Here is a 26,052-nt window from a genome sequence, read left to right as displayed (position 1 = left end):
ATCGATTACAATGCATGTTTGCCCCCATTCCGAGGTGCATGAATTTGGAAAGTGTGGGATTTACCTGGCAAAACTTCATGAGTGGAAAAATCCAAGCAGTGTATTAATTTCTATAGAACTCAGAATCCCGATTTATTCGCATGATTCTATTTGAACTCGAGTGAGCCACTTGTAATGAGGCACTCGGAAGTGCCTGTGCTGCCACATGAATCACGCAGCACTGGAGAGATGTTTTAAGGCATGGGCAAAGTGGGCCATTGCCACAACCCCGAAAGTGAACATTCTATTTGACGTCTGTCTTCTATGTCTATTTCACCACTTTCCCTTTCTCTGCCTGTCTGTGCCTCTAATTCTGTCTCTCTTTAGACAGTATCATGTTAAGGATGTTAGTTGCTCCTGTGCAGGACATATTTCATTTATTTTTATTTGACCGAGCTTCTTTAGCTTTGACATATAATTCAAGTACATTCCTATTAAACACAATGCAGTCCTGCTGAGAATTGCCAGTGCTCACCCATTCAATGTATAGTTCTGCTTAGACATTCCAGTGAGGTCCTACTAAGCACATATAATCGCGGCTAAGTGCCCATGTTGTTGAAATTAAACAGTAGCAGCCCTGCTTAGAAGTGTCAATGCTGTATTGTTCAACAAATAGCAGCCTTGCTGTGAAGTGTCAGGGTGTCGTTCTAAACAGGATGGCTGAGAAGTGCTGTTTTTCAACGCATAACAGCCTTGGACAGCCTAGGAAAGAAGTGCCAGTGCAGTTCTATTATATGGTTTAAGTGCCGGTGCGGTTCTTTTAAACATGCAACAGCCCAGTTCCAGCTATTATACACATAGTCCTGCAGAGAACTGTCAGTGATGTCCTGGAAGTCACTAGCAGCTCTGCTGAGAAGTGCAAGTGCTGTCCTACTTATCACATAGTTGTACTTGTAAGTGTCTATGAAGTCCTATTTAACAAAGTGCTGAGAAGAGCTAGCTGTAAGGCCCGCCTTCACTTAGACAGCGCCCCAAGCGGAACTCATTTTGGTGCCTCTCCTGAACCTCCTCTTCCATCCACCGCCTCCCATTTATAAACCTACTGGGGGGTGGCTTGCGTGCTCAGAGGTAACGTTCTGGTTGAATGTTTCAGAGCAGTGACCAGCCTGTTTACACACACATTTGTCCCCTCAGTTAATCACCAATGCTGTTGCTAAATTGGAGGTGAGACTCCATGGGAGGGGGTGAGGGCGACAGGGAGAACATAGGGGCAGAAAGGCAATTTTAGGTGGCTCCAGACACTCATGTAATGCTGAAAACCTACTGCCGAACCTCCGACTTTTAAAAGGTAAAGGCTTCTGGCACAATCTTTCTCAGGTAATGCACCCAGAATTTGGAACTTGCTTCCTCCAAATCTTCGCACCACCAGCTCTTTCTGCATCTTCAAAACGAAACTTAGAACTCTTCTCTTCCAAAGACACTTTTATGATTATTTCTCGTTGCCCAGCTTCCCATCCGACACACGCCCTCACATCCCTTGGTGTGACTCTGACTGTTCATTATACTCACAGGAGAGCTAGCTCGAACTCAAAATGTAAATATATAAAATATACTTAATGTAACCCCAATTGCTCCAACTTTAGTATGCAATTTGTAATTCTTTTTTGTGTGAGCATGTAACTTGTAAATATGTAACCCTCACCATGAGTAACTGTAGTAGTCATATTTTTTATCACCTCTACCATGTTATTTGGAGTTTCTTATGTAATGTAATTCGCTCTTTTGTAAAGTGCTCTGACACCTCTGAGTAAAGTACGCGCTATTTAAAAATGCATAAATAAAATTGACGGGAGGCTAACGAAAGTAAAGAAAATAAGATTTTATAGACAGCCTGGAATATAACCATTAGTCAAGGAAGCTCATGTGGGCAGCCAGTGTGTAAGACCCTCAAACAGAGACGTTTTAAGGCATAGACAAAGTGGACTCTGGACCAGGGCCCCAGGCTTTCAGTGGGTCCCCTGATAGAGCCAGCTCTGTTCTGCAGACAGTCTTGCCCTGATGACCTTGAATAATTCTTAGACAGATTGTTTTAAATACAGTGAAAGTCTATTACAGGCATTTTGCAGAGAAATGTTGTGTTTATGTTTCATGCACCATCCATAAAAAAAAATCTTCTAGATCACAGCAGGACCTCAGTCACTTAGGAGAAATGGAAGGGTGTCTAAGAGATTGTTTTCAGTAATATGAGTGATCTCCAGCTGCATTACAATATTGAAAACAGACCTCACTCCCCCTGAATATTAGATATAAAAATATTTAGAATTCGGAGGTGTGTGGCTGTGCACTGTCAGTGACCTGGCCAAAGAGGGCAAGAGGTGACACTGGATTATAAATTCAAAGCTATTCCGAACAGGCCCCACCCCGAAAAAAAAATAATATGTTTGGCCCAAGGCCCCCAAAATTCCTAAAATGTCCCTGCCTTCTAACTCCAAACGCCCTGGGCTTGGGCCCAGATCACCCATGCCAAAGGCCGCCACTGCTAGCTGTCGTGTTAAATACACAGCAGCCCTGCTGAGAAGGGGGTTTACATATTTACATAGTTGAGGTCCTATTCAGCACATAGCATCACAGATGAGCAGTGCCAGAGTTGTCGTATTAAACACTAGCAACCATGCTGAGAAGAACAAGTGTTGTCCTATTTAAACATAAAGCCGCCGCGTCAACCATGCCATCACACGTTTAGTTATCCCTGTGGGATGCAGCCCGTATATTCCCTGGTGCTCTTCCTGCACTTCCCTGGCCAGGATAGCACGCAATGCGCGCGCACCTGACGCAGCAGAGGCTCAGCCTGATCAGCCTCTCAAATCCTTCCTTCCCTTGGCTGGGTTTCCGCCACTGGTTGCCAGGCAACAGCTTACGCCTTCCTCGCAAGCTTGACTGCATTAAACGAAGGCGGCTGAGTAGTGTGTTATTCCGCAGGCTTCTGGAAGGGAAACGCCACCCTTGCGCACGAGATGAGTGTTCATCTCAGGTCTTGGCCCTTCAGTGACCCGGGAGCGGCATTGTGTCACTAGCTGCTCATAGCTCCAGGCGCGTACTAACCAACCAGGGTGTGGGGGTCCCTTTCCCATACTTGCATTAGGTGCACAACTCTTGACCTGGGTTCTGATTCACAACTGCCCTGTGAGTCCTTGTCATGTTTAAGGTTGGCATTTCCATACAGGCCCGGCTCCAGGAATTTTTGTTTGGGTGGGCCAAGGGCGCATTTGGGTGGGCCACTGCAGGCTCAATGTGTCGCTTCTGGAGGTAGCCTACAAATAAAAAAAACTGTACTCCTGCGTGTGATAGAAGGGGATAACAGGAGATTAAGGGCCCTCCATTATTTTCCAAATCTCTTTCTAATCGTTAACACTCTCAAAAAGTGTTTTGATCCCATGTAAGGTCCTTTTGATGGGCAGAGGAGGTTTCTGAGGTGGGAGTATCAGGCAAGTAACACTACTCAGCCTGCCTCGTTGCCAGCCTTCAGAGAGAATCTCTCTTCATTATTACCTCCGTCTGACCCCAGACTCTGCAGTACACTCCCTTCCAGGCCTGATCATCAATTTTCAACAATCTCTCTACCGTGCACCTTAACTCACAGCTAACCTTGGTCCCCAGCCCCATATCAGGCACCACCTGGTTTCATTCTCCATAATCCCACTAAAAAGATTTGTAAAATCACCTTCAAACTGAAAACCCTGAATATAAGAGTAAATATAATTAGCACACACTTTAAACTATGTTACACAGTGGCCCTAATGACCCAACTGCTAATTAAATAAGCACAAACATTACAGGGTCTATTATAGCGCCGGTGCAAAAGTATTTATTGGTGTCCCACCACTGACCTCTTACTCGATAGACAACTTTACTACCACCCTCCAACAGTGCACTTCATCTCTCCTTAGCCCCTTTCAGTCATGACCTCCTCATCAGACTCCCTCCCTACCTGCCCCCCACCAGTGTCCCTCATCACTCCAAAGCCCCTCCCCATGACCACCTCCTCAGACTCCCACACAAATACCCTCCACCAGTGCCCCTCATCGCTCCATAACCCCTCCCCCCATTGACCTCCTCCTGTGTCCCTCACTGCCACCCTCCACCAGTGTTCCTCATCGCTCCAAAGCACCTCCCCCATGACCTCATCGGATTCCCTCATTGCCACCCTCCTCCCAGACTCCCCCACTACCATCCTCCACCAGTGCCCCTCATCTCTCCGTAGCTCCTCCCCATGACCTCCCCCTCCTCGGATTCCCTCATTGCCATCCTCCAACACTGGCCTTCATCTCTCCGTAGCCTCTTCCCCTCATGACCTCCTCCTCAGACTCCCTCCCTACTACCCTCCACCAGTGCCCCTCAGCGCTCCATAGCCCCTCTCCATTACCTCCTCCTCAGACTCCCTCCCTACCACCCTTCACCAGTGCCCCTCATCACTCCAAAGCCCCTCTGCCTCATGACCTCCTCCTCAGACTCCCTACCTACCACCCTCCACCAGTGCCCATCACTCCAAAGCAATCCCCTCATGACCGCCTTCTCAGACTCCCTCCCTACCACCCTCCACCAGTGCCCCTCATGCCCTCCTCCTCAGACTCCCTCCCTACCACCCTCCACCAGTGCCCATCCCTCAAAAGCAACCCCCCCTCATGACCGCCTCCTCAGAGTCCCTCCCTACCACCCTCCACCAGTGCCCATCATCACTCCAAGCAACACCCCCTCATGATCTCCTCCTCAGACTCCCTTCCTACCCCTCCACCAGTGCCCCTCATCACAAAGCAACTCCCCCTTATGACCTCCTCCTCAGAATCCCTTCCTACCACCCTCCACCAGCGCCTCTCATCACTCCAAAGCCCCTCCCCCATGACCTCCTCTTCAGACTCCCTCACAAACAACCTCCACCAGTGCCTTCCATCTCTCCGTATCTCCACCCCTCATGATGCCCCCTCGGATTCCCTCATTGCCACCCTCCAACAGAGCCCATCATCACTCCATAGCCCCTCTCTCATATGCATTTTATTTCTTGTATAGCGCTACTCGTAGTGTAGGGTATCACAGTACTGTACATCACACACACATTATGCAGACACAATGATTCATAAAAGTATCCAAATCAGCCTATAGGGAATGTCACATAAGCTAATGAAGATTACCAGGTGTAGGAATCACATCTCATCCATGCTGCTGGTGGCAATATGTATTAAGAGGGTTAGGTCTGGAGAACCACAAACACAGGATTTAAAGCATACCCCAGTGGTTGGCTGTATTGATTAGAAATTATATCTGCCCAAACTCTGTATTGCAACATTAGAATAATGAAATACTGGGAAAATTCGAACTAACTAGCAATACAAAAAAAAATCTAATTATACCATTCTGGTTTCTATACACGTCTTTGATCACACTGTCCTATGTATCAAAGGATCTCTGTGACAAAGGCAGTAACCCACTGAGCTATCCACGTTAACTACAGTTCTATTGCATTTAAATACTACAAACCAAAAAAAGAACGCTCTCCAGCAAGATCAACAATCCCCAAGGTTATTTGGACATTTAGTTGTCGTGCATCCTTGCAGAAACACTCATGAATGATACCATCGATTTAAACACACGATGTAAATGAAAATGAAATAAACACGGCGTTCTAAGTATGTCTTTCTCACAGATTTAAAAAACACAATAGCCACACATTCTCGGATCGGTTAAACAAACAGCTCAAGGGGTCAGGAAGGTCAGGAAAACGAAACGGCAAAATAAACTCCTCTTTACCAGCAGAAAAGAATTAATTATCCACAAATCCAGTTCCAACGAAAGGCTTTGTCCCCTTCGCAGTGCCCCTAATGTACCTGCACGAGTCGGCGGGGACACAGCCCACCTGCCTAATAGGAGATGCGTGATTGGGGGTGTGAGCCCAGGCCCAATCACGCAACTCCTAAAGAAAGATAACGTTCGAAGAACGTTTTAACTTGCAGTGGCCATATTCTGCTGGCCTTGCTGACGTCACTGCCAGGGCCAAGGGTTATGTTTGGGTGGGCCAGGCCAAAGTTTGGGTGGGCCCGGCCCACCCGGCCCACCCTCTAGAACCGGGCCTGTTTCCATATCTCCTGTACATCAATATTCTAGGCTTTTTATTCAGCAGCCAGTTGCATTCTGGTATCTGCAGTCCCTATTCGGTCAATTGACTAACTTGGAGTACACTATGAGGCTACAGTAGTTTGCAAAAGAACATTTTCACACTAGAGCTTTGCATCTCTTGTGTCACAGAGACATCTGGTAACCTTAATCATGTGTGAAACTCTCCACCAGTCACAGCATGTTGGCAACAGTTGTTTCTGAGCTGGGATTTTGCAGCTCACACTTGCATTGTTGAATGCAAAACCTTAAAACACAAACTGCAAGGGAAAGGGAGTAAGGATCGGCTGATGGAGTCTCCTATCACCTGGAACCACTTGGCAGCTGTACATATTTGAGCAGATTCGTTTAGAGCATCTACGAATATTATATGCATTTTAAATCCCTACTTGTACTAAAGCATCTCTTCGCCTAAAAAGTACATAATATTTAGTATGTGTGTTAGCATAAGACTAACAGCGGTACAAAAGGTGGTGGTGATGGGGTGGTGATGGACGGAGCTCCCTCCCTCAAGCGCCTTGAGACCCTCTGGGTGAGTAGCGCGCTATATAAATTCATGAACTTGAAACACTCACACCCAGTCAAAAGATCTGGGTGTAATCCATCACCGTTCTTTAGCCAACTCTGCCACCCCAGTTCAGACATGGCTATATGCAAATCAGTCTGACCCTGTGCCTCATGGGAACAGTCCAGCCCGAACTGCCAAGCCATGTCTTCCCTGGACCGGAAACAAGCTTCCGAGGACCGGTTTCTGGCATTCCAGCCGTCTTCAGCCCGGCTTGCTTGAATCCAGTGGCACAGTGAGCAAGGGATCTTTTGACTGGGTGTGAGTGTTTGATTGATTGATTCAGATGCTCCATCCATCACCACCCCCTTTTGTACAGCATAAGACTAAAGCATTACAATTTTTATATTTTAATAACAATGCATACACTTTAAAAAAATGAGGCAATGTTCCTAGCATACACGTGTTCCTGATTACAGTCTACTTTCCCCAGGAGACAAAAAGAGAGTGTGTCCATTCGGATAAATGGCCCAGTTAATTGATTACGGAGTAATTTTACAAGACCGTTCCCACCACTGGTGTAGCAAGTGTAGTCCCCTATGACATACGACAATGCCTCTATTATGTGCACGACACTACACCTGCTATATTGATACACATGCTTATGTGGAAACTTCTAAACAAATATTGTGTCCATTTTCAACAAATTAATCTTAAAAAACATAATTATTCCCATTAGCTGTTTTGCAATTTGTAATCCCAGTTTACCTTTTAGAACATAACAAGAGGCTTGAATACATTTTGTGCCTGACGAGAGTTTTACAGTCTTTCTTGAAAATCGGTAGCGTATGGTATTTGTTGCATTGTAGAATTTATATAGCGCTTCAAAGCTTGGTGGCTTGTCCTGAAGAAGGCGCTGGTCGCCGAAACGCGCGTCGAGATTTATTACTTCTGTGCCACGAACATATTCTTTAGATTCTTTTTGTATTGTATTTTCTATACAGTAATTGTCTTTTATGTTTTGTATTTATTTATAGTTCTTGGAACTATTTTTATTAAATATGTCTTTTTGAAATTACTTTGGAATTTTTTATGAATTTTTGATGTATTTGCCAATAAACTCTGTTTTTTAACCTCACTTCCATTAAGGTCCTTTGTACATGTTATATCTATTAGACAAGTACTTGGTCTGCCTAGGTTGTTGTTTACCAATTTGAATATATTTTGTGCCTGACAAGAGTTTTACAGTCTTTCTTGAAAATCGGTAGCGTATGGTATTTGTTGCATTGTAGAATTTATATAGCGCTTCAAAGCTTCGGACAGAGAGGGCTATAGTTGTAAAGTAGTCCATCTGGGACTTCAGTGCAGGCCCTTAAGTGGAGATTCAAGTTTGCACCAAATAGCCAGTAGCATTAGGTGAGAGATTAACAACCCACTGACCTGAGCCAAGATGTGATTGACAAAGTCTCAAGCCAATGGCTGAAAAAGAGGCCCAAGAATTAGTAAAAACAAACGCCTCTTGGAACCTGATGGGGTTTAAATCCCCTCGGGCTCCGAGAGACCTTTGTTCACAGCAAAAGCTGTGCACAAAGTAAAACATTGGAATATTGGAGCTACGGGCTTCTACCAGCCATTAGAAGCCCAGAGTACTCCTTTGTTTTCAATGGAGATCCCAACATTCCAATGTTCTACTACTTGTTATCCAGGCCTTCCTGGATTCCCACTGTGACAATGAACAATGATGCTGGCGCCATAGGGCGGAGACCTTGAGAACAGGCTCTTCTAGAAGTTTGCAGGAGTCTTATCCTTGTTCTTCTCCCTAGCGACTGCCACAATAGCCAACCCCGACCTGAGCTGCACACCTAAACCACACCATGAGATGTTAATAATATTAATTCCAGTTTTGTAGAGTCTTGTGTGCAGAGAAAGTAAACCCGCTGATTTTTCTATAGACTTCAGCTGGTCCTTTGCCCATGTCCGCCGTGTCCACCTTGTTGGCCAGAACAGCCACTCACTTGTGCTCACCTGATTCGAACAGGTGACACCTGTGGGCAGAAAGCAGCCCTGCTGCTGCCAGCAACACAAGGTATGTTTCAACAAGACAAGGGAACACTTAAGGTATAGCATAGGGACCTTGGGCATTAACTATTATAAAGAACAGTGGTCCCTATAATGAAAGTACTGTAAGTAATGATCATACACTTAATAGGTTGTATGTCTTCTGTCCGTCCGGACAGGAATTTATTTTTTAGATCAGAAGAATAATTTTTTGGGGTTTGTTAAAAATGTCAAGCGGGCACAGCCGTGACCTTCAACATACACAGGACAACAACAAAAAAATGGAAAAAGCACGAAATTTGTCTGTGCACTTGTGTTTCAGTGGGACAAACGTTGAATATTAAACTGCACCATTGCAATTATCAATGTTACATACACAGTTTGCATATGGGGTTATGTGTCGACGTTTCGATGCCTTTCTTAGAATATGGGCATCATCATCAGGACATTGGATGACATTATTGTTGTCTAAATCATCGTAAATGCAATTATTGGCATGGTTTCCACGGCGGGAGAAACCTGATATCTTGAAAAATAAGCGGTCGTGTTCGGAGACAGTTCTGCATCCACGGAGTTTAATTAGAATTCCGGCGTGAATTATATGCCGCGTTTACGTGTAAAGGGATACGCCGAAAAACACAATGGTTATTTCGGGAACGGAGGATGACTGCTGGCAGTCATCCTCCGTTCCCGAAATAACCATTGTGTTTTTCGGCGTATCCCTTTACACGTAAACGCGGCATATAATTCGCGCCGGAATTCTAATTAAACTCCGTGGATGCAGAACTGTCTCCGAACACGACCGCTTATTTTTCAAGATATCAGGTTTCTCCCGCCGTGGAAACCATGCCAATAATTGCATTTACGATGATTTAGACAACAATAATGTCATCCAATGTCCTGATGATGATGCCCATATTCTAAGAAAGGCATCGAAACGTCGACACATAACCCCATATGCAAACTGTGTATGTAACATTGATAATTGCAATGGTGCGGTTTAATATTCAACGTCTGTCCCACTGAAACACAAGTGCACAGACAAATTTCGTGCTTTTTCCATTTTTTTGTTGTTGTCCTGTGTATGTTGAAGGTCACGGCTGTGCCCGCTTGACATTTTTAACAAACCCCAAAAAATTATTCTTCTGATCTAAAAAATAAATTCCTGTCCGGACGGACAGAAGACATACAACCTATTAAGTGTATGATCATTACTTACAGTACTTTCATTATAGGGACCACTGTTCTTTATAATAGCAACACAAGGTAGACAGGGGCAGGTGGTTAGCAGCAGCATATTGTAAGGATGGAGCCCTAGGCCCGCATGGTGTAAATAAGTGCAACACGGGACACCAGTAGGCGGGTACATAGCACCCGGAAGATGTATGGTGACGGGTTGGTATTGTATGGCTCAGAGGGGCCTTTCTTCACCCTTATCGTAAATACCACCCACTATCACCCCATTATCAGAGAGTTCAGCCAAAAGACTAAGGACTTGTTGTGGCAAGAACCAGTGACTGTTTATAATGCATAACTCAGCGTTATGCTCAAACACCTCAGTGTAATGTATGATCTATTCAACGCAACTAGCATTACACTCGCCTTTTTGTGAAAAATACACCCAGTTCCTAATGATGGCCACACAGCGAGATATAAGCCTTATATAAGATACAAGACCTCATAAAACAAAGCACAAGTGGCAAGCAATGTGTAGTTTTTGTTTCAGTTTGGATTAAGGCACCAAGGACCCTTTGGAGCTACGTAGATCGTAATAATAGTAAAGTATTGTATGTAGGAATAAACCATACAACTGTACTCCTCTTCCTGCAGTGCATACGAATCGATTTGTTATTGAAGAGCCTCATAATAATATTTCTCCACGTAGAAAGTACTACCCCTAACCTTGGACCTCTCAAGTCTGCAAAATCACAAGTACGCACAGTTATTCAAATCTATTGTTGTCAACTCATTTGGAGGGTCCTTCCTTACCATGCGGAGATGGGCTACAATTGAGCCGAAACTGCCAGTTCTAATACGCTTGCAATCAGCTCTTTGGGATGCACCAATATATTAATTCGAAACTTAAAAGGACTCATTCTTTATCAGATAGAGTCCGAAGTCCCTTGAAGAATATATAGGTCTCCAAATTACCACAGAAAATTATATTTATTTCACTTACCAGAGCCCTAAAGGCGGTGTTGTCTTATTCCCCCTTTTTCCACCTTGCACTTAAACTTACTCTCTGGTCCTTATCTATCAGTCTGTTAACATCACTGCATAAGAGGGTCTCTCAGACCCTTTAGTGGGGAGCACAGAGCAGACAGGGGCTACTGGGTCCCAACCTTAGTGAATGAGGCCGCTTTCCACCCTGAGGCTCTAGTAAACCTGGCGAAGTACAACTCATTCTGCATTTTACCCACAGGGCAGTGAGAGAGAGAAGTCAAAGGTTTCTCAGGGAGGCAGCATGTGGGGCAAGAGCTCAGAACTCAACAAACAGACACAATAACATATTGTCCAGATCAGTGTCGGGGACTATCTAATGAGTTAAAAGAAAGTACCATAATCACACAACATACTGCAATACTACACAGCTCGATAAGAGGTCACAGACACAGGGCTGTAACCCTATTTGCAATCTTCCTTGAAAAGCTACACCTTTCGGTACCCTCCCACACTAACCAGACTTTCCAGAGTCCATAATCCATGGCAGGCCACAAGGGACATGGCACTGGTTTGCCATAGGCGTAGTTCACTCGGGACACCCTGGCCTGTATATGTGCAAGCAATTCAGTTTGCTTCCACCTCTTTAAGTTCATCTTGTAAACATTTCAAGTTTGTATAGCATACCTAGGTTTGATTCCTTCGTTTCTCATTCTACTCACAGGTTTAGGCCCTGTGGTTACCTGCATTCTTGTTGTTGCAGTGAAGGTGGTGCGCGACGAATGCATGCAGCTGTCTCGCTTCTGAATCAGCGACTCTCAAACTGTAATTTGATGGCTTAGAGATATCAGCATGGCTGCTCACACAGTGGCACCTGTCTTCAGCAATAGTGCACACTTAGGCCTGAGATGGCCTTCAGGCCAACTGTGACCATGCGGGTGTCTGTGGCAGTTGCAACCTCTGGCCCAATCAAAACTCCCATCTCGATTGCATCAAAGTAGCCCCCTCCATTGCTGTGGGCATCATTCCCATGCCAGGCTGACACTTATGTCTGGTATTTATAAAGGTTTTGGTGTAGTTCATGACAGAACCGCTCAGCCAACAGACAGACCCTTCCACATTAGTCACTCCTGGTTCCCTTATTGTCACTCAATTTCACTGGTCATTTCCCATATCAGGACAGCCCGGGGCTTCTCTTTCCTAAACAGCCAGTCTTCCTGTACAGCCAGGCACACTCCTTGCCTTTCTCAGCAGGCAGGCCTTTAGGCTCTGGGCAGACCCTGAGCTCCTTCAGCAGAAAGTGCAGAATTTAGGTGGTCCCCTCACCTCTGGTAGACCAGCTGTTATGCAGACACCAGCCCGATCACACAGCAATCCTTTGAGGACTCTGCAAAGCTCTATCTTTCTTGCATGAAGAACCTAGGGGCATAATTACTAGAAAATGATGCTGTGCAGCGTTGCAAGCCATTTGGCTGTGGTGAGCTGCATCATTAGGAAAGTGCAGGGATGTGTCGAATTTACAGCAATACGATGCATCCCTGTGCTTTCCTCTGTGCTGGTGCACAATTGGCTGCCTAGCAGCAACGTAGGTTCCCTTGCAGCATGGTTCAAGGGTGCCTGCGTTGCACGAATGATTGTTTTTGTGCAGAAAGGGACACCTACCTGCACAAAAACAATAATTGGTGGCATTGTCCTCCTTCTATGTGTGCCGCAGAATGCAGCACACGTAACAAGAGCAACAAATGAGGAGGAATAAAGGTATTTCTCCTTGTTGTGCTACTCTAACTAATATCCAGGGGAGGCGTTAGAACCTGATGTATTTTTGGCTATAAAAAACCTTGTAAATCTTGGAAGGCGTCAAAATCTATGGGTTTTGTGAGGAAACACCCACAACAACACCCATGAATTACCACTTGCATGCAGAGTAATGTATGAAAGGGGGCCATATTTACAAGGCCATGAAAAGCCACGCAGGGTGGCTTTGTGCCCTCGTAAATATGGCTCAGCATTGTGCACCACCTGAGCCTCAAACAAATGACACTCCGGTGGCGCAACTGCCTTGTACATATGCTCCTAAGATTTGAAGTCAAGTGGTTTGGTTTTATTCCAACTTTTAGATATATGTTCCAAACAGGGGTTGTGGATCAGCAGTCTCAGGTTTCAGAGACAGTTTGGGTTGGTTTTCTTTCAAATGTCAATTTGTGGCTGCTTTTTTGTAAGCTGACAAATCTCACACCAGGCAGCAGTGATACTGGCTGCAAGCAGAAGTGTCCTAAATGAGGGCACCATTAAATATGTGATTTATGAACTTGGCTGCCATCATCCTTCCTGATGCAATCAGGGACAGACAAAAGGACAGGCCCTGCCATTAAACTTCCTCACCTTGTACAACAGAAACTACTGCCCCTTCCTCACTCTTCCCATCTAAACAAGCATTAGAAATGCAATAGGTCTCGCAGCATTAGAGTTAGTGCTTTTAGAATTGTTTATGGGTTTTTTTGTAAATATTTAGCATGAGGTTGAGGGTGAGTGAGGGTGAGTGAGGCTGATGGGTTGAGGGTGAGGGTGAGGGTGAGGCTGAGGGGTTGAGGGTGAGGGTGAGTGAGGGTGGGTGAGGGTGAGTGAGGGTGAGTGAGGGGTTGAGGGTGAGGGGTTGAGGGTGAGTGAGGGTGAGGGGTTGAGGGTGGGTGAGGGGTTGAGGGTGAGTGAGGGTGAGGGGTTGAGGGTGAGTGAGGGTGAGTGAGGGTGAGTGAGGGTGAGGGTGAGTGAGGGTGAGGGTGAGTGAGGGTGGGTGAGTGTGAGTGAGGGTGAGTGTGGGTGGGTGAGGGATTGAGGGTGAGGGGTTGAGGGTGAGTGAGGGTGAGGGGTTGAGGGTGAGTGAGGGTGAGGGGTTGAGGGTGAGTGAGGGTGAGGGGTTGAGGGTGAGTGGGGGTGAGTGAGGGTGAGGGGTCATCTCAGCACTCACTCAAGAGAGAAACACGTAGCAGTTCCCCAAAGTGCAAGCATGCCTCCACTCTCATCACTGCAAAGAGGCCAAAAATAGCCGTGATCAGATTATCAATTGGGAGAACAGCCGGCTTATTTAACGCAGCCAGCCGGGGAGAAACTCTGACAGTAACCTTTTGAACAGATGATTTAATGTCAAATGGAAGGCGTGTTTGCAGAATCCGTTTATACTTTGTAAGCACAGCAGACGTAAATCACATTTGTAAGCCTCGAAAGTAAGACGGCTGTATCTTCAGAAGCAACAGGGAGGGCAGGGAAGGGCGGAAGCAACAGGGAGGGCAGGGAAGAGCGGAAACAGGGAGGGCAGGGAAGGGCAGGGAAGGGCAGGGAAGCGCTGAAGCAACACTGAGGGCAGGGAAGGGCTGAAACAAAACGGAGGTCAGGGAAGGGCTATTTTGTATTTTATTGTAAATATGCGGACACAGAGGGATGGAGCTAGCCTTGCGCGAAGATGGCTGCGCTCTAGGCAAGCTCCTTTGGCTGCCACCTAATGAACAGCAATATGCTGCGGTAAACAAAATAATTAGAATTTAGAGAAGCTGACCTGTGCTTCGTAGGGGATTGAGCACACAAAATAGGCTTGCCACCGTACATGTGAAGCAGGCGTTGTCCCGCGGCCTAGATGGAAGCGGCAAGGACCGCCCTGCAGAGGATGTGGGAGGCCGCTGGCTGTGAGCTGCTCCTGTGCAGGCGGGCACTCTGTGGAGCCGGTCAGCGCCTGTGACGCTGTGCTCTGCAGCTGGAGGACGGGCGGCACCGAGGGAGCTGCGACCGGCCTGTGGGAATGACTGGCAGGATCAGTGTGCCTGCAGCCCGGTAGATGAGCATGGCGGGCGGCGGTGTTACGCGGAACGAAGTTAGACGGCGCAGACGGAAGGAAGAGAGGGGAGGGGGGAGGAGAAATGCGACACGGCGGGGAGGTGGCGGAGCGGCACCGAGGGAGCTGCGACCGGCCTGTGGGAATGACTGGCAGGATCAGTGTGCCTGCAGCCCGGTAGATGAGCATGGCGGGCGGCGGTGTTACGCGGAAGGAAGTTAGAGAGGCCGCGACCTGAGCCACCATGGGGCGATGTTGATTGCAAACAAGACACACAGAGAGTGCAGTCTGCGAGATATGCATTCTGCAACGGATTTATTTGACACATAGATAGCAAGCTGTACGATATGCAGCATGCAGCACAATTATTACAGAGAGATTGAAGACTATGGGGTATGCAGTCTACTACAGATGTATTACACACAGAGATTGCAGTCTGCGATATATGCAGTCTGCAACACATTTATTTCACACATAGATAGCAAACTCTACGGTATGCAGCCTGCAACATATTTATTACACAAAGAGATTACATACTATGGGATATGCAGTCTGCTACAGATTTATTACACACAGAGATTGCAGACTATGGGATATGCTGTTTGATACAGATGTATTACACACAGAGATTGCAGTCTGCCAGATATGCAGTCTGCTATACACATTTATTACACACAGAGATTGCAGACTATGGGATATGCTGTTTGAGACAGATGTATTACACACAGAGATTGCAGTCTGCCAGATATGCAGTCTGCTATACACATTTATTACACACAGAGATTGCAGACTATGGGATATGCTGTTTGAGACAGATGTATTACACACAGAGATTGCAGTCTGCCAGATATGCAGTCTGCTATACACATTTATTACACACAGAGATTGCAGACTATGGGATATGCTGTTTGAGACAGATGTATTACACACAGAGATTGCAGTCTGCCAGATATGCAGTCTGCAACACACTTATTTCACACATAGATAGCAAGCTGTACGATATGCAGCATGCAGCACATTTATTACACAGAGGTTTCAGGCTGCAAGATATGCAGTCTGCAGGTGGAGAGTATGTTACCGAATGCCGGATGTGCGGCAAAGACAATGGAAAGAGACCTCTAAAGACGTCAAACTTCAGAGCATTGGATGTGTTCCCTCTTTGCTTCAAGGAGTTCTTAATCTGTGTAGAGGGGTAACAAGCGGTGACACTGACGATCGTGGACTCATGAAAACACGATCGGTCATCGACATACCTACTACCCACCTCGCTTCAATAATAAATGTGAGAAAACAAAATCTGTCCGTCATTTTTGAGGCCAGGAAATGTATGACAACAACATATATCAGTGACCCTGAAGAAAGGACACTTCTGAAACAGCCCAAGTCAGCGACACAGAGTCAGAGAACGGGAGGGAGGCCGGGACATGGTCCGGGATGACTGAAAGGGGGAAGTGGACATGGAAGTTTAGGGGGGTGCTGGGAGGTACAGAGGAGGCTGAAAGTACAGACGGAGTTTAGAAGGTACAGAAAGAGGCTGGAAAGTCTAAAGGCGAGCGGTGGACTCGAACCGGGGGAAGTTAGACGGCGCAGACGGAAGGAAGAGAGGGGAGGGGGGAGGAGAAATGCGACAGAGGTTTCAGGCTGCAAGATATGCAGTCTGCAGGTGGAGAGTATGTTACCGAATGCCGGATGTGCGGCAAAGACAATGGAAAGAGACCTCTAAAGACGTCAAACTTCAGAGCATTGGATGTGTTCCCTCTTTGCTTCAAGGAGTTCTTAATCTGTGTAGAGGGGTAACAAGCGGTGACACTGACGATCGTGGACTCATGAAAACACGATCGGTCATCGACATACCTACTACCCACCTCGCTTCAATAATAAATGTGAGAAAACAAAATCTGTCCGTCATTTTTGAGGCCAGGAAATGTATGACAACAGAACGGGAGGGAGGCCGGGACATGGTCCGGGATGACTGAAAGGGGGAAGTGGACATGGAAGTTTAGGGGGGTGCTGGGAGGTACAGAGGAGGCTGAAAGTACAGACGGAGTTTAGAAGGTACAGAAAGAGGCTGGAAAGTCTAAAGGCGAGCGGTGGACTCGAACCGGGGGAAGTTAGACGGCGCAGACGGAAGGAAGAGAGGGGAGGGGGGAGGAGAAATGCGACACGGCGGGGAGGGGGCGGAGCGGGTAAACAAAGACGGACGTGCATGCGCACGCGCTTTTAAGGTCAATGCGCATGCGCATAAGCTCAATGCGCATGCGCATTGACCTTAAAAGTCACGGGCACTGCAAGGAATCGCCACGATTCCTTGCAGTGTGGATAAAGAGTGGATAACTCGCAATACTCTCGCTTGCTCGATGCGCATGCGCATCGACAGGCGAGACCTAAAAATGGTAGAGTTCGGGAAGCAATAATTGGCAGCCCTTTGCAAATAAGGCCTTCATTAACTTTCTAAAGAGAGACTGGTATTCATACTCTTCCACTTCAGTGTCTGGGTCTCTATCCTGCAGCCACATGATCCATTGATACACTTCCCCTATCTGGAAAAGCTGTTTCCACCTTCCATCTTGTGCCATGCTAAACCAGGGACCATCCAAAATACATCTCACCCGTCACACTATTCAGACTCACAACACATACGGATCCCTGCTACCATACATGGGCCAGGTACATGCACTGGACAATCAGAATGTCGATGCAAGGATCTGGGGCTGAACCTTGCGCAAGAGGTGTGTCTTGACCACACTATTAACACAGAGGAAAAAGTGTGATCACACTAATGATTTACAAAAACATGGTATGCTGCCACACTGCCTAATGTGACTCACACCGTAGTCTACACTCACTATGATGGTATGGGCTGGGCACCCCTCCAGGACACAGAGCCAGTTCCAGACCTCGCATTCCCATGGTCAGACCTAGGCCTTTGCACACACATTAGATCAATGTAGGGCTGGGGCCAACAACATATAAGCAGTGGTCCAATAAATCCATTTGGCCTTGTGGTTAGTACATGTCACCAGAACTGCGAAATGGCTATGATGGACTATGTTATAAATGTTACCTATTTTTTGGGATTATATGTTTATTGTCAGGTGTTTAGCTTGAAAAGTTGGTTTCTTAACGTGCAGCTAACATTGGGCACTAACTGAAATTACACTATTTAGGTTTTGCTTACCTTTCATGAAGAAATAGTTAATAAAACAGACTGTGCTGAGTGCCAGCAGATGTATGCCATGCTGTAGTATCTACCACACAATTCTGAATGTTCAACATTTGCCACATAATTTTCAGAATTCACAAAAAAATGTTGTTGCTTGCTCAAGTGGAGGAAAATAATACTACCTGAAAATGTGTCATATGAGTTGCATTTCTGTTGCATGATTTAGATAACCTTGACGCATAATTTGAATTTCTACACCTCATAATCGTAGTAGCCCTGCAATGATATATATAGGGTCTGCAGAGCAGGGCGCTGTCATTATGAAGATGAAATTTATATTTCACAGGCAACTGCAAAATATTTTCCACATGTCACAGTTCCCAGTGAAAAATATGTTTTTTATACCACTGCATTTTGTGCAATAAAAACACCTAAACATGTAATAGTATATACGCAGATGTGCAGAATCTGGCCATGACTTTTTGAGAAGTGAGGCTCAAGTAAGCCATGATGCCCCTTCCCTCCCTCAACAATAGTAATAAATAGAATATTACACTGTGCCAAGTATCTGACAAGATTTATATTACACATGCAATGTGGGTTGGAGGCAGCCTCTAAAACCCTCTAACATTTAATGATCCTAATATCCTTATAGCAGACTAGCTCTGATGTTAGACATTGACTGCTATACTTCCTCAAGGCCACCTCTTATATATCTGTGGCTCCTCTTTGTTGTTGAGCAGAAGTGTTTGTGATTTGCAGCTGCTTTCACTCTGTGAGAACTGAATGGAACTAAAGGCAGCGAGCGGGGATGGGGTGGGGTGGGAGCAATTGTCACCAGTTAAGCTAACAAGTTGGTTTGATTAGAAACTCCAAGGGGTTCCAGTGATGCTTAATGTCTCATAGTTGGGCTTGATTTGCTCAATGCTTGCATATTCTGGGACACAAACCTAGGGGCATAAAACATATGCGAGGGCCCCTATAATGATACTGAGCTTGGCTGCTTCATATGCATGCAATTGACTTTGGATAAGCAAAACCTACCTGAGAGGTGATTAAAGCAAACCTCAGTTACATTCAAGAGGCATTGCCGTTTTTGCGGCTATAAGAGAGAATAGTCACTTCACCTTTTGTGTTCCTGTCTGGCATTGGATGCTGAATAGAGATTCTGGTTAAAGCTGGTGTTTAATAACAAGGGCAGGCTTCATTTTTGTTGTCTCACTACAGACAGCTCTAGCTGTCTATAGGAAGATAGCGCTGCATACCATACTCCACAAAGCCAATCCTTCCTCAAGATTGGATGCGTGTCAATGCCAGTTGCCTTGGTCCTATTTGTTGCTTTCCTTCCTTTTTATACCTGACCCGCTCACAGGAGCCTTTTGGTTTCACCATCAGTAGAGTCGTCATTTTTACCTGCTCTGAGCACAGCATTGCAAACAGAGCCCCATTTAGTATTAAATCTTTTTATTGTGCAGCATTGAAAAACACAGCATCTCACAACCCGAATGTAACTATCGGGGTACGCGGCGGCCATGCACAGTTCAAGAGCGTGAATACGGCCAGTAACTGCGTCCACTACAAATGTTAACACAGCAAGCCGCCTACAACCCAGTTGGGCCGGCCGCGTCATAAAAGCTGAGATGCATATCAGAGCCCCATTTAAACCACACCAGTTTGCTGCCTTTCAGTGTATCCTAGTGAGCACTAGAAAAACTGTGGTAAACAAACATTGGCAATGCCAATCGGTCTCACCTGTATGTAGAGGTAATCAAGACTTATTGCCATGACTATATCTTGTTGTGGAGTAGCACCTTCGTTGTCCTACTGGTATGATCACTGAAATGCCCGGATGGTTTGTGTAATTGATTGATGCTTTTCTTGCACAGCTGGCACAAGTCTCTCAATTGGAATCTTGAACCACTATAGAACCCGACTGTCTTGTAAGACAACCTCATTAGTTCAGCTTCGTTTTAGGCTGATTTAAGCGCAGTTGGTGAACCAGGTTTGTTTTGGGCAGTGTTTATGGGGATAATCTGCATACTTCACACATTTATCTGTGAATAAGTACTTCGTGCTAAGGCTAGTGTTTTCTATGAGGAGCTTAATCAAGGGTTTAGTCTAGATTTAACTAAGTTCTAGCGTCTGTATTTGAGCACTCCTCTATACTAAGTCGACTTCGTCTTTTTAATGAAAGTAGGGCGACAATCGATGTTTGTTACGGGTATCCCATCAGCGGTAAGGACGGTCGCTAGATTTAATGCATTTGGGTTTAACCTTTTCTTTTTGCATCTGCTTTTGAGGTTCCAGGTGATTTAGCCATGTTTTTGTATGATTTACATGAACCATTTAAATAGCAGCTCCTTATTTCAAGTATTGAGCAATATGTATCTGAATTAAAAACGTATGTTTTTTAGACTTCTTGTAAGGGTTCCAATTAAACTTCAGAGTATATTTACTTACATAATTTATGAATGTTACTCAGACGTTTTGAAGAATTTGGCATTGCATGTAAAAGTTATGCAGGAGTTCATGCTTCTTCCTGGTGAATAAAATGCATTCCTTTCTCCAGAATGTCGAAGTTGCACAGATGAAAAGAGACAATACTACCTAGGGGTAGATTTTCAAACATTTTGCTCTGGCTTTGCATCACATAAGTGACGCTAACCAGCGCCAAATGTTTTTTTTTTACTAATTACTTGTTTTGCATGGGAAAGTACCCTTAATTAACACAAAGTAGTACCAAGCATTGCTTTGTGTTACTTAGCGCCAAGGGGGCGTTACATGGGTGGTACATGAGCCTTCCCATGCAACCACCTATGTCTTTTGATGCAAAACCCTATCTCCAAACAATTGTAGACAGAGTTTAGCACCAAAAGTTAACGCCATCTGAAAGGAGGCGTTAACAGGAAAAATGTTTCATTTCTTTTTTCTTTTCCTACTTTGCACTGTGCTGCACACATACAAAGTGGTAAAAGTGTTTGAACTTGTCTAGGCGTAGTATTTTGTACAGAAAGGGTACCCTTCTTGTACAAAACCTATGCTAGACTCAGGCAAGCACCCTAGCACTATGGCGCGAAGGTGTGTGCCTAGCGCAGGTGCTAGGGAGCGATGAGGAGAGAGCCATATCTCCGTAGTAATGGCGTTCTCCTGCTCCCTCCCTGTCGCAAAACTCAACGCAGTATTTATGGCTGCTGCGTGCCTTTTTTGAAAGTCTGGCCCCAAGAACGCATTGCCTTACAGGCAGGAAAGGCCTTAAATTGCCACATCAAGTTTGGAGGTTAAATGTTTCTCAGCTCTAGCTACTCCCAGTAGCCTCTATCACATGATAGAGCATGTGACAATATGACTAATAAACATTTTTGAATAAGGCCTAAGAATTTTCAGCACGGATAACCCAGTGACTCAAAGTCTGGTGATGCTGAGGCGCAGAACGTCTTGTACCTTCTGCAGTCATGGAAAGCCTGGCACAAACCATCTGTGCCCCAGCTCTGCCATACGTCCAGAGGCACTGGCATTGCTGTGAAGTCTGCTAATGTCCTGGGAGAGCATTTCTTCTTTGACAACAGCCGACCTTGCCTAACTTGGTGCTGTTGGCATTTGGATAGGAGGGTTTCTTGGAACACGGCCAGGAATGAGCCATCATCAAACCAATTGTAACATTCCCCTGTATTCTGCAAATTATGGGTATTTGATAACATTCCTAACCATTTATTTTCTCTTCTTTTTGCAGGGCTCCGCGCCCATCCTGGTTGTCATGGTGATCCTGCTGAACATTGGAGTCGCCATTTTGTTTATCCACTTTTTCATTTAATACAAGGCCAACTACATTTGCAAAAAACGGAAAGTAATAAAAAATGTTTAAAAAACCATCAAGAAATCCGGACTTGTGCAAACAGGGAGGGAAGCACGAAAACTAGACTGTTCCTACGTGGACTATGATATGAAAAACTTGAAGTGTTTTTTTTTTGTTTGATTTTGGGTATTTATTTTCCAGAACATAACTCACTCTCTCTCACGGTTTGCCTTTTATCTCATGGGTAATGTTTTTTCTTGTTTTTTAGCCAAAATGATTTGCTTGTATAACTTTATGCTGTGTGGCATGGCAGAATGATGAAGACTCTTAAGCCGAACAAAGCCTCGTTGGAGGCGAAGGCCAGGATTGGGGAGGCAAGATTGGGTCTGAAAGTCCTGGGAAGTGGGGGACAAAACGTGGATCACGGCGACAGAAGACCCTCGGGATAATTCTGCAAGACAGGTTGAGGAAAATCTGTTGGCAAAGTTTCCTTTCATTTCCCTTTTTTTTATTTTTTAAATCCGTTCAAGACATTCATTTTCTCCAAAAACGTGAATTTGTGGGATGAAAGCTTTTGACTTGTGGAGAGGTATTTTTTATTCTTAGGTAGGTCTTTACTTTTACAATTAAAATCAAAAATGTGAAACAAGGGCAGCTGCCACCATATCCCTCATATTCCAAATGAAAATCCCATCATATTTTTGTTTCTCTAGGAAACTGGTTTGGTCTAGCTGTTTTCTCAGCCACTCGTTGATGCAATACACCACCTACAACAAATTTCTTCTAATAATGCCATTCCTTTGCCCTTAAGGTTCTTGGACATGGCATCCACATGTCAGACCATCTGTCCTCCTGCATCCCTGACCATCACTTCCTGCATCACCCAAGCAGGTCACTATGTTCGAAAGCGGTGCTGTCGAAAGCCCGCGTATCAGATCCTGGTCAATGTGCTGCTAATAGCTGAGCTCGAGCACTGAACTCTTTGGCTTACCCCAGAGGAGGCTTGCCTGGTTCTACTCTGCCACGGACTGTTCCCAGCCCTCACGGCCATGGGACTAAGCATGTCGTATTTTTGCACTTCGTACACAGGATGCGTTTTCCGCCTTCCAGCAGGCCCGCCAGCCTACGTCGGCAATGGAAGCCTCAAGAAAGGATGTATTTTTTTCTAAATGTCCCTTGATTTTCAGTTGTTGGAACATCTTTGTAATATGCCTGCCTTTTTGTTCCCTACCAATGAAGATGACGATGACAATACAGTAATGTGTATATTCATTAAAGATGCAGTACCCCTGTTTCAAAGCTATTGCTGTCCTCATCTCCCCGCTCCCCCAAAAAAACAGAGTGTGTTCCTATTCTTAATTATTCTTAATTAAATTGCCTGAGAAATGAAAAAGTCTAACATGGAAGTGTTTTATTTCTATTGTTTAAAAAAAGCAATTTTCTGCTCAGAATGAGTCATCCATAAACTTGTGTTTACCAAAATGGAGATGCTGTGTGTTATGCTGATTGAAATATCATCGAAAGGAGTTTAAGGATAAAGAGAAACTGAAATACAACCTTTCTTTAATGCCTAGAAGCTTTTAAAATCAGGTGCGGCCCGTGCAGGTAAGAGCGGCGGGCTGGGGGTGGGGGATGATACTCGACCTACGACCACGAGGGAAACTTGGCTTTTTTTTTTTATTTAAGTTTCCCTCGTCGTCGTATGGCAATTCCCCACTACCCCGCCCACTCTTACCTGCACAGGCCACACCTGCTCAAAATACCCTTCAAATTAACTACAGCCATCGTTAATCTCACATCCCACCTGAATGTCCATAGGGTACAGCAAGAAGGTGAAATTTGTAAAGTGCAGCTAATGTGGCATTGTTTTGCCTGCAGAGTAGATAACATTGGCATTTGTGATGCATCCAGTTTCCCATGAGCGAAATTTCTCACATACTTAGTGCCTTCACCTGGATTTAGGCAGTCCAGGAACTACTACAGCTTCTCCAAATAATTATAGACTCACAGCCAATGGCAGATTTACAGATTGGCGCAAAGCAGGAAGACAATTTGCTGCGCTGTGTGAAATGGAGAGGGCAGAAATGCGCCACTTTGACTTACACATGGCATATTCCTGCTCGGTTTCTGGGCTGGCGCACTTGTGGCAGCCAATGCAGGCAGCCTTGTTCCATGGTGCCAGGGTGCCTGTGGTACAGGGCCTTCCTGCACAAACACAATCATCTGAGGCATTTTCCTCTTTCTACATGTGCTGGAGAGTGTAGTGCAAATGGTGTCAGGCAGTATGCTCAGTTTTTTCACCTTATGGATGGGTTGTGGTCCCTTCCCAGTCTGGATGGTTAGGGGAATGCTAGCGCCTTCGGGAATGGATTGCAAGGCTTGTGGAAGGAATCTGCCTTGCCTCTGCTAAGCGAGAGATAGTCGTCCCTCATACAATTAAGGCTATCCATTTGAAGAAACAAAATGTTAAATGCAAAGCAGGGGTTATCCCTCAACACCAGCGCTTTTGAGAAATTGTAGTATTATGCGTTAATGTTAATGTTATTGACATTTATAAAGCGTGCTGCTACCCAAGGGTGTCCTGGCGCTATGAAAGATGTCCACCTAAGACCTGGTCACAGGGGTTACTTTGGGCATTAGGCATTGAACAACCAGGTGCGTGACACAAGCACTGAAATTTGAGATCCAATCACAATAATTATTGGATGAAAGGAATGTATTACCTTAAAGAAAAGGTTCACTGCATGCACTTCATCAGTTGACCAGAGGCAAAATTACAAAGAATTATTTTGGTCTTATCTGGGCCCGCGCGGGTGTGTCTTGAGTGAATCAGTGTACAAAGGGGAATCTAATAGTTTGTTTTTTTCAACTTTTATTTATTGAAATTCAGATGTAGATAAATACAGAACAATGATCCATAGCATATCATGGTACAATGTGAAATGACAGCAAGAAATGTTCAACAATGTCCAAAAGAGCATATATAATAACCAAACACAAACAAACAGATTTGCATGTCAAGTGCATATATTTAGTAGGCAGCAGAATACATAACAGTGCTGCTTTTTAGGTGGCTATGGGTCTGTGATTGTAGCGATAGCAATGGAAGTGAGAAGGGTCGGTGCTCACCATTGTAGGCATGTATCGCTTCCACAGCCGATGTAGCCTCCCTCTGCAGGTACAGGTAATTAATAAAAGGTTTTTAGATCGAGACCACCTCAGCATGAATTCTCATTATGCTGCCAGCTGCTCTTGGCACATATACTGTAACCAGCATTTAACCTAGGGATTGGGGCGTATGCCCCAGTGTATGGCCACCCTACACTTAGCCAGAAGTAGCATAGCAGTCAGCCGGCGAACACTGGGTGTGACCTCATTTATGTAGCCCAGCTGAGCGACTGAGGTTGGAGTCTTTTTCGCCATTAGCAAATTCCGCTAACGGGTTGACAAGGAATTAGGATTGGGTGTGCCTTTTAGGGGGTACATACCGTCCAGTTCCCTGTTTTTTTACGGTCCTGATGAAAACCTGGTATTTCCCATTTTTGGTTGAAACATCTAGACCAGCACACACATAGAGATACTTTTGGCCTTAATTACCCTCACAGTATCTCGCCTCACCGTTTTAATATTGTCCTGTTACTTGTAAATAAAATTTATCTTCCCACTAAGTTAAACCAGGACAATTTTTAACACTTTTTTGCACCCACACCCACAACCTGCCTCACTGTATTTCAGGTGTTGTAGCACACCCTGGTGACGCTAGGCCGCCAGGAAGGACCCCAATGATGAAACATGTCACCACTAGGCTGGTGAGTGAGGGGTTTTTAACAAAAGGATGAATTCTTTCCTTTTGTCAGCCAACCACCCCATTAGGAACTCCTTTGATCCTCTAATGGTGGTACTCCTCTCTTTGTGTATTTAGTCCTTCCACAGGGGAACAGGAGTACTCTCCGTTCACTGGTGAGTGAACACGATCCCTTGCTCTCTCTTTTGTTAGCCCACTCCCATGCACGACAGCTAAACATCTGAAGCAGCGTGCATCCTCCGAGAGACCCAAGTTGTGTAGTTGAACAGGTGTGCAGTATAGCCTATGTATATACTTTATATGCAGGAGTCGCAGTCTCTATATCGGCAAGAGTATACTAGACTGAGAGTAGCAGTAACGTCCACTGTTCCTATATTAGTTGGGGTCCCAGGTTGGCTCGCCAAGCGAACCAAGTCTTCACATACATATAGGGGCCCTTCTATTGCATTGTGGTATAAAGGCGAGTGATGACTTTAGGAGAAGACGAGTGCATTATGAGAATGTCCAGTGAATGAAACATTGAGTGGCCTCTGGAAAGGTGGCATGTATAACTCGGACTGCCGCCTTGAGTTTGTGATATAGGAATACATAAAGAGTGGAG

At 45.3% G+C, this 26,052-nt stretch overlaps 1 protein-coding gene across 1 annotated transcript in view; it reads left to right on the top strand.

The window, feature by feature from the left end:
- The window catches only part of JPH3 (junctophilin 3), a 647,137-nt gene extending 624,103 nt beyond the window's left edge, over window positions 1–23,034 (top strand). Inside the window, exon 5 of the mRNA XM_086945828.1 lies at window positions 21,584–23,034. Within this exon, the coding sequence (XP_086801954.1) occupies window positions 21,584–21,664 (81 nt within the window). The 3' untranslated portion in view covers window positions 21,665–23,034. The remainder of the gene's footprint in view (window positions 1–21,583) is intronic.
- Window positions 23,035–26,052: the final 3,018 nt, after the last annotated feature.

Source organism: Lissotriton vulgaris, chromosome 12, assembly GCF_964263255.1.
Source record: "Lissotriton vulgaris chromosome 12, aLisVul1.2, whole genome shotgun sequence".
Taxonomy (NCBI): Eukaryota; Metazoa; Chordata; class Amphibia; order Caudata; family Salamandridae; genus Lissotriton; species Lissotriton vulgaris.
The sequence above is the reverse complement of the archived record's forward strand: the minus strand, read 5'-3'. Positions and strand labels throughout refer to the sequence as shown.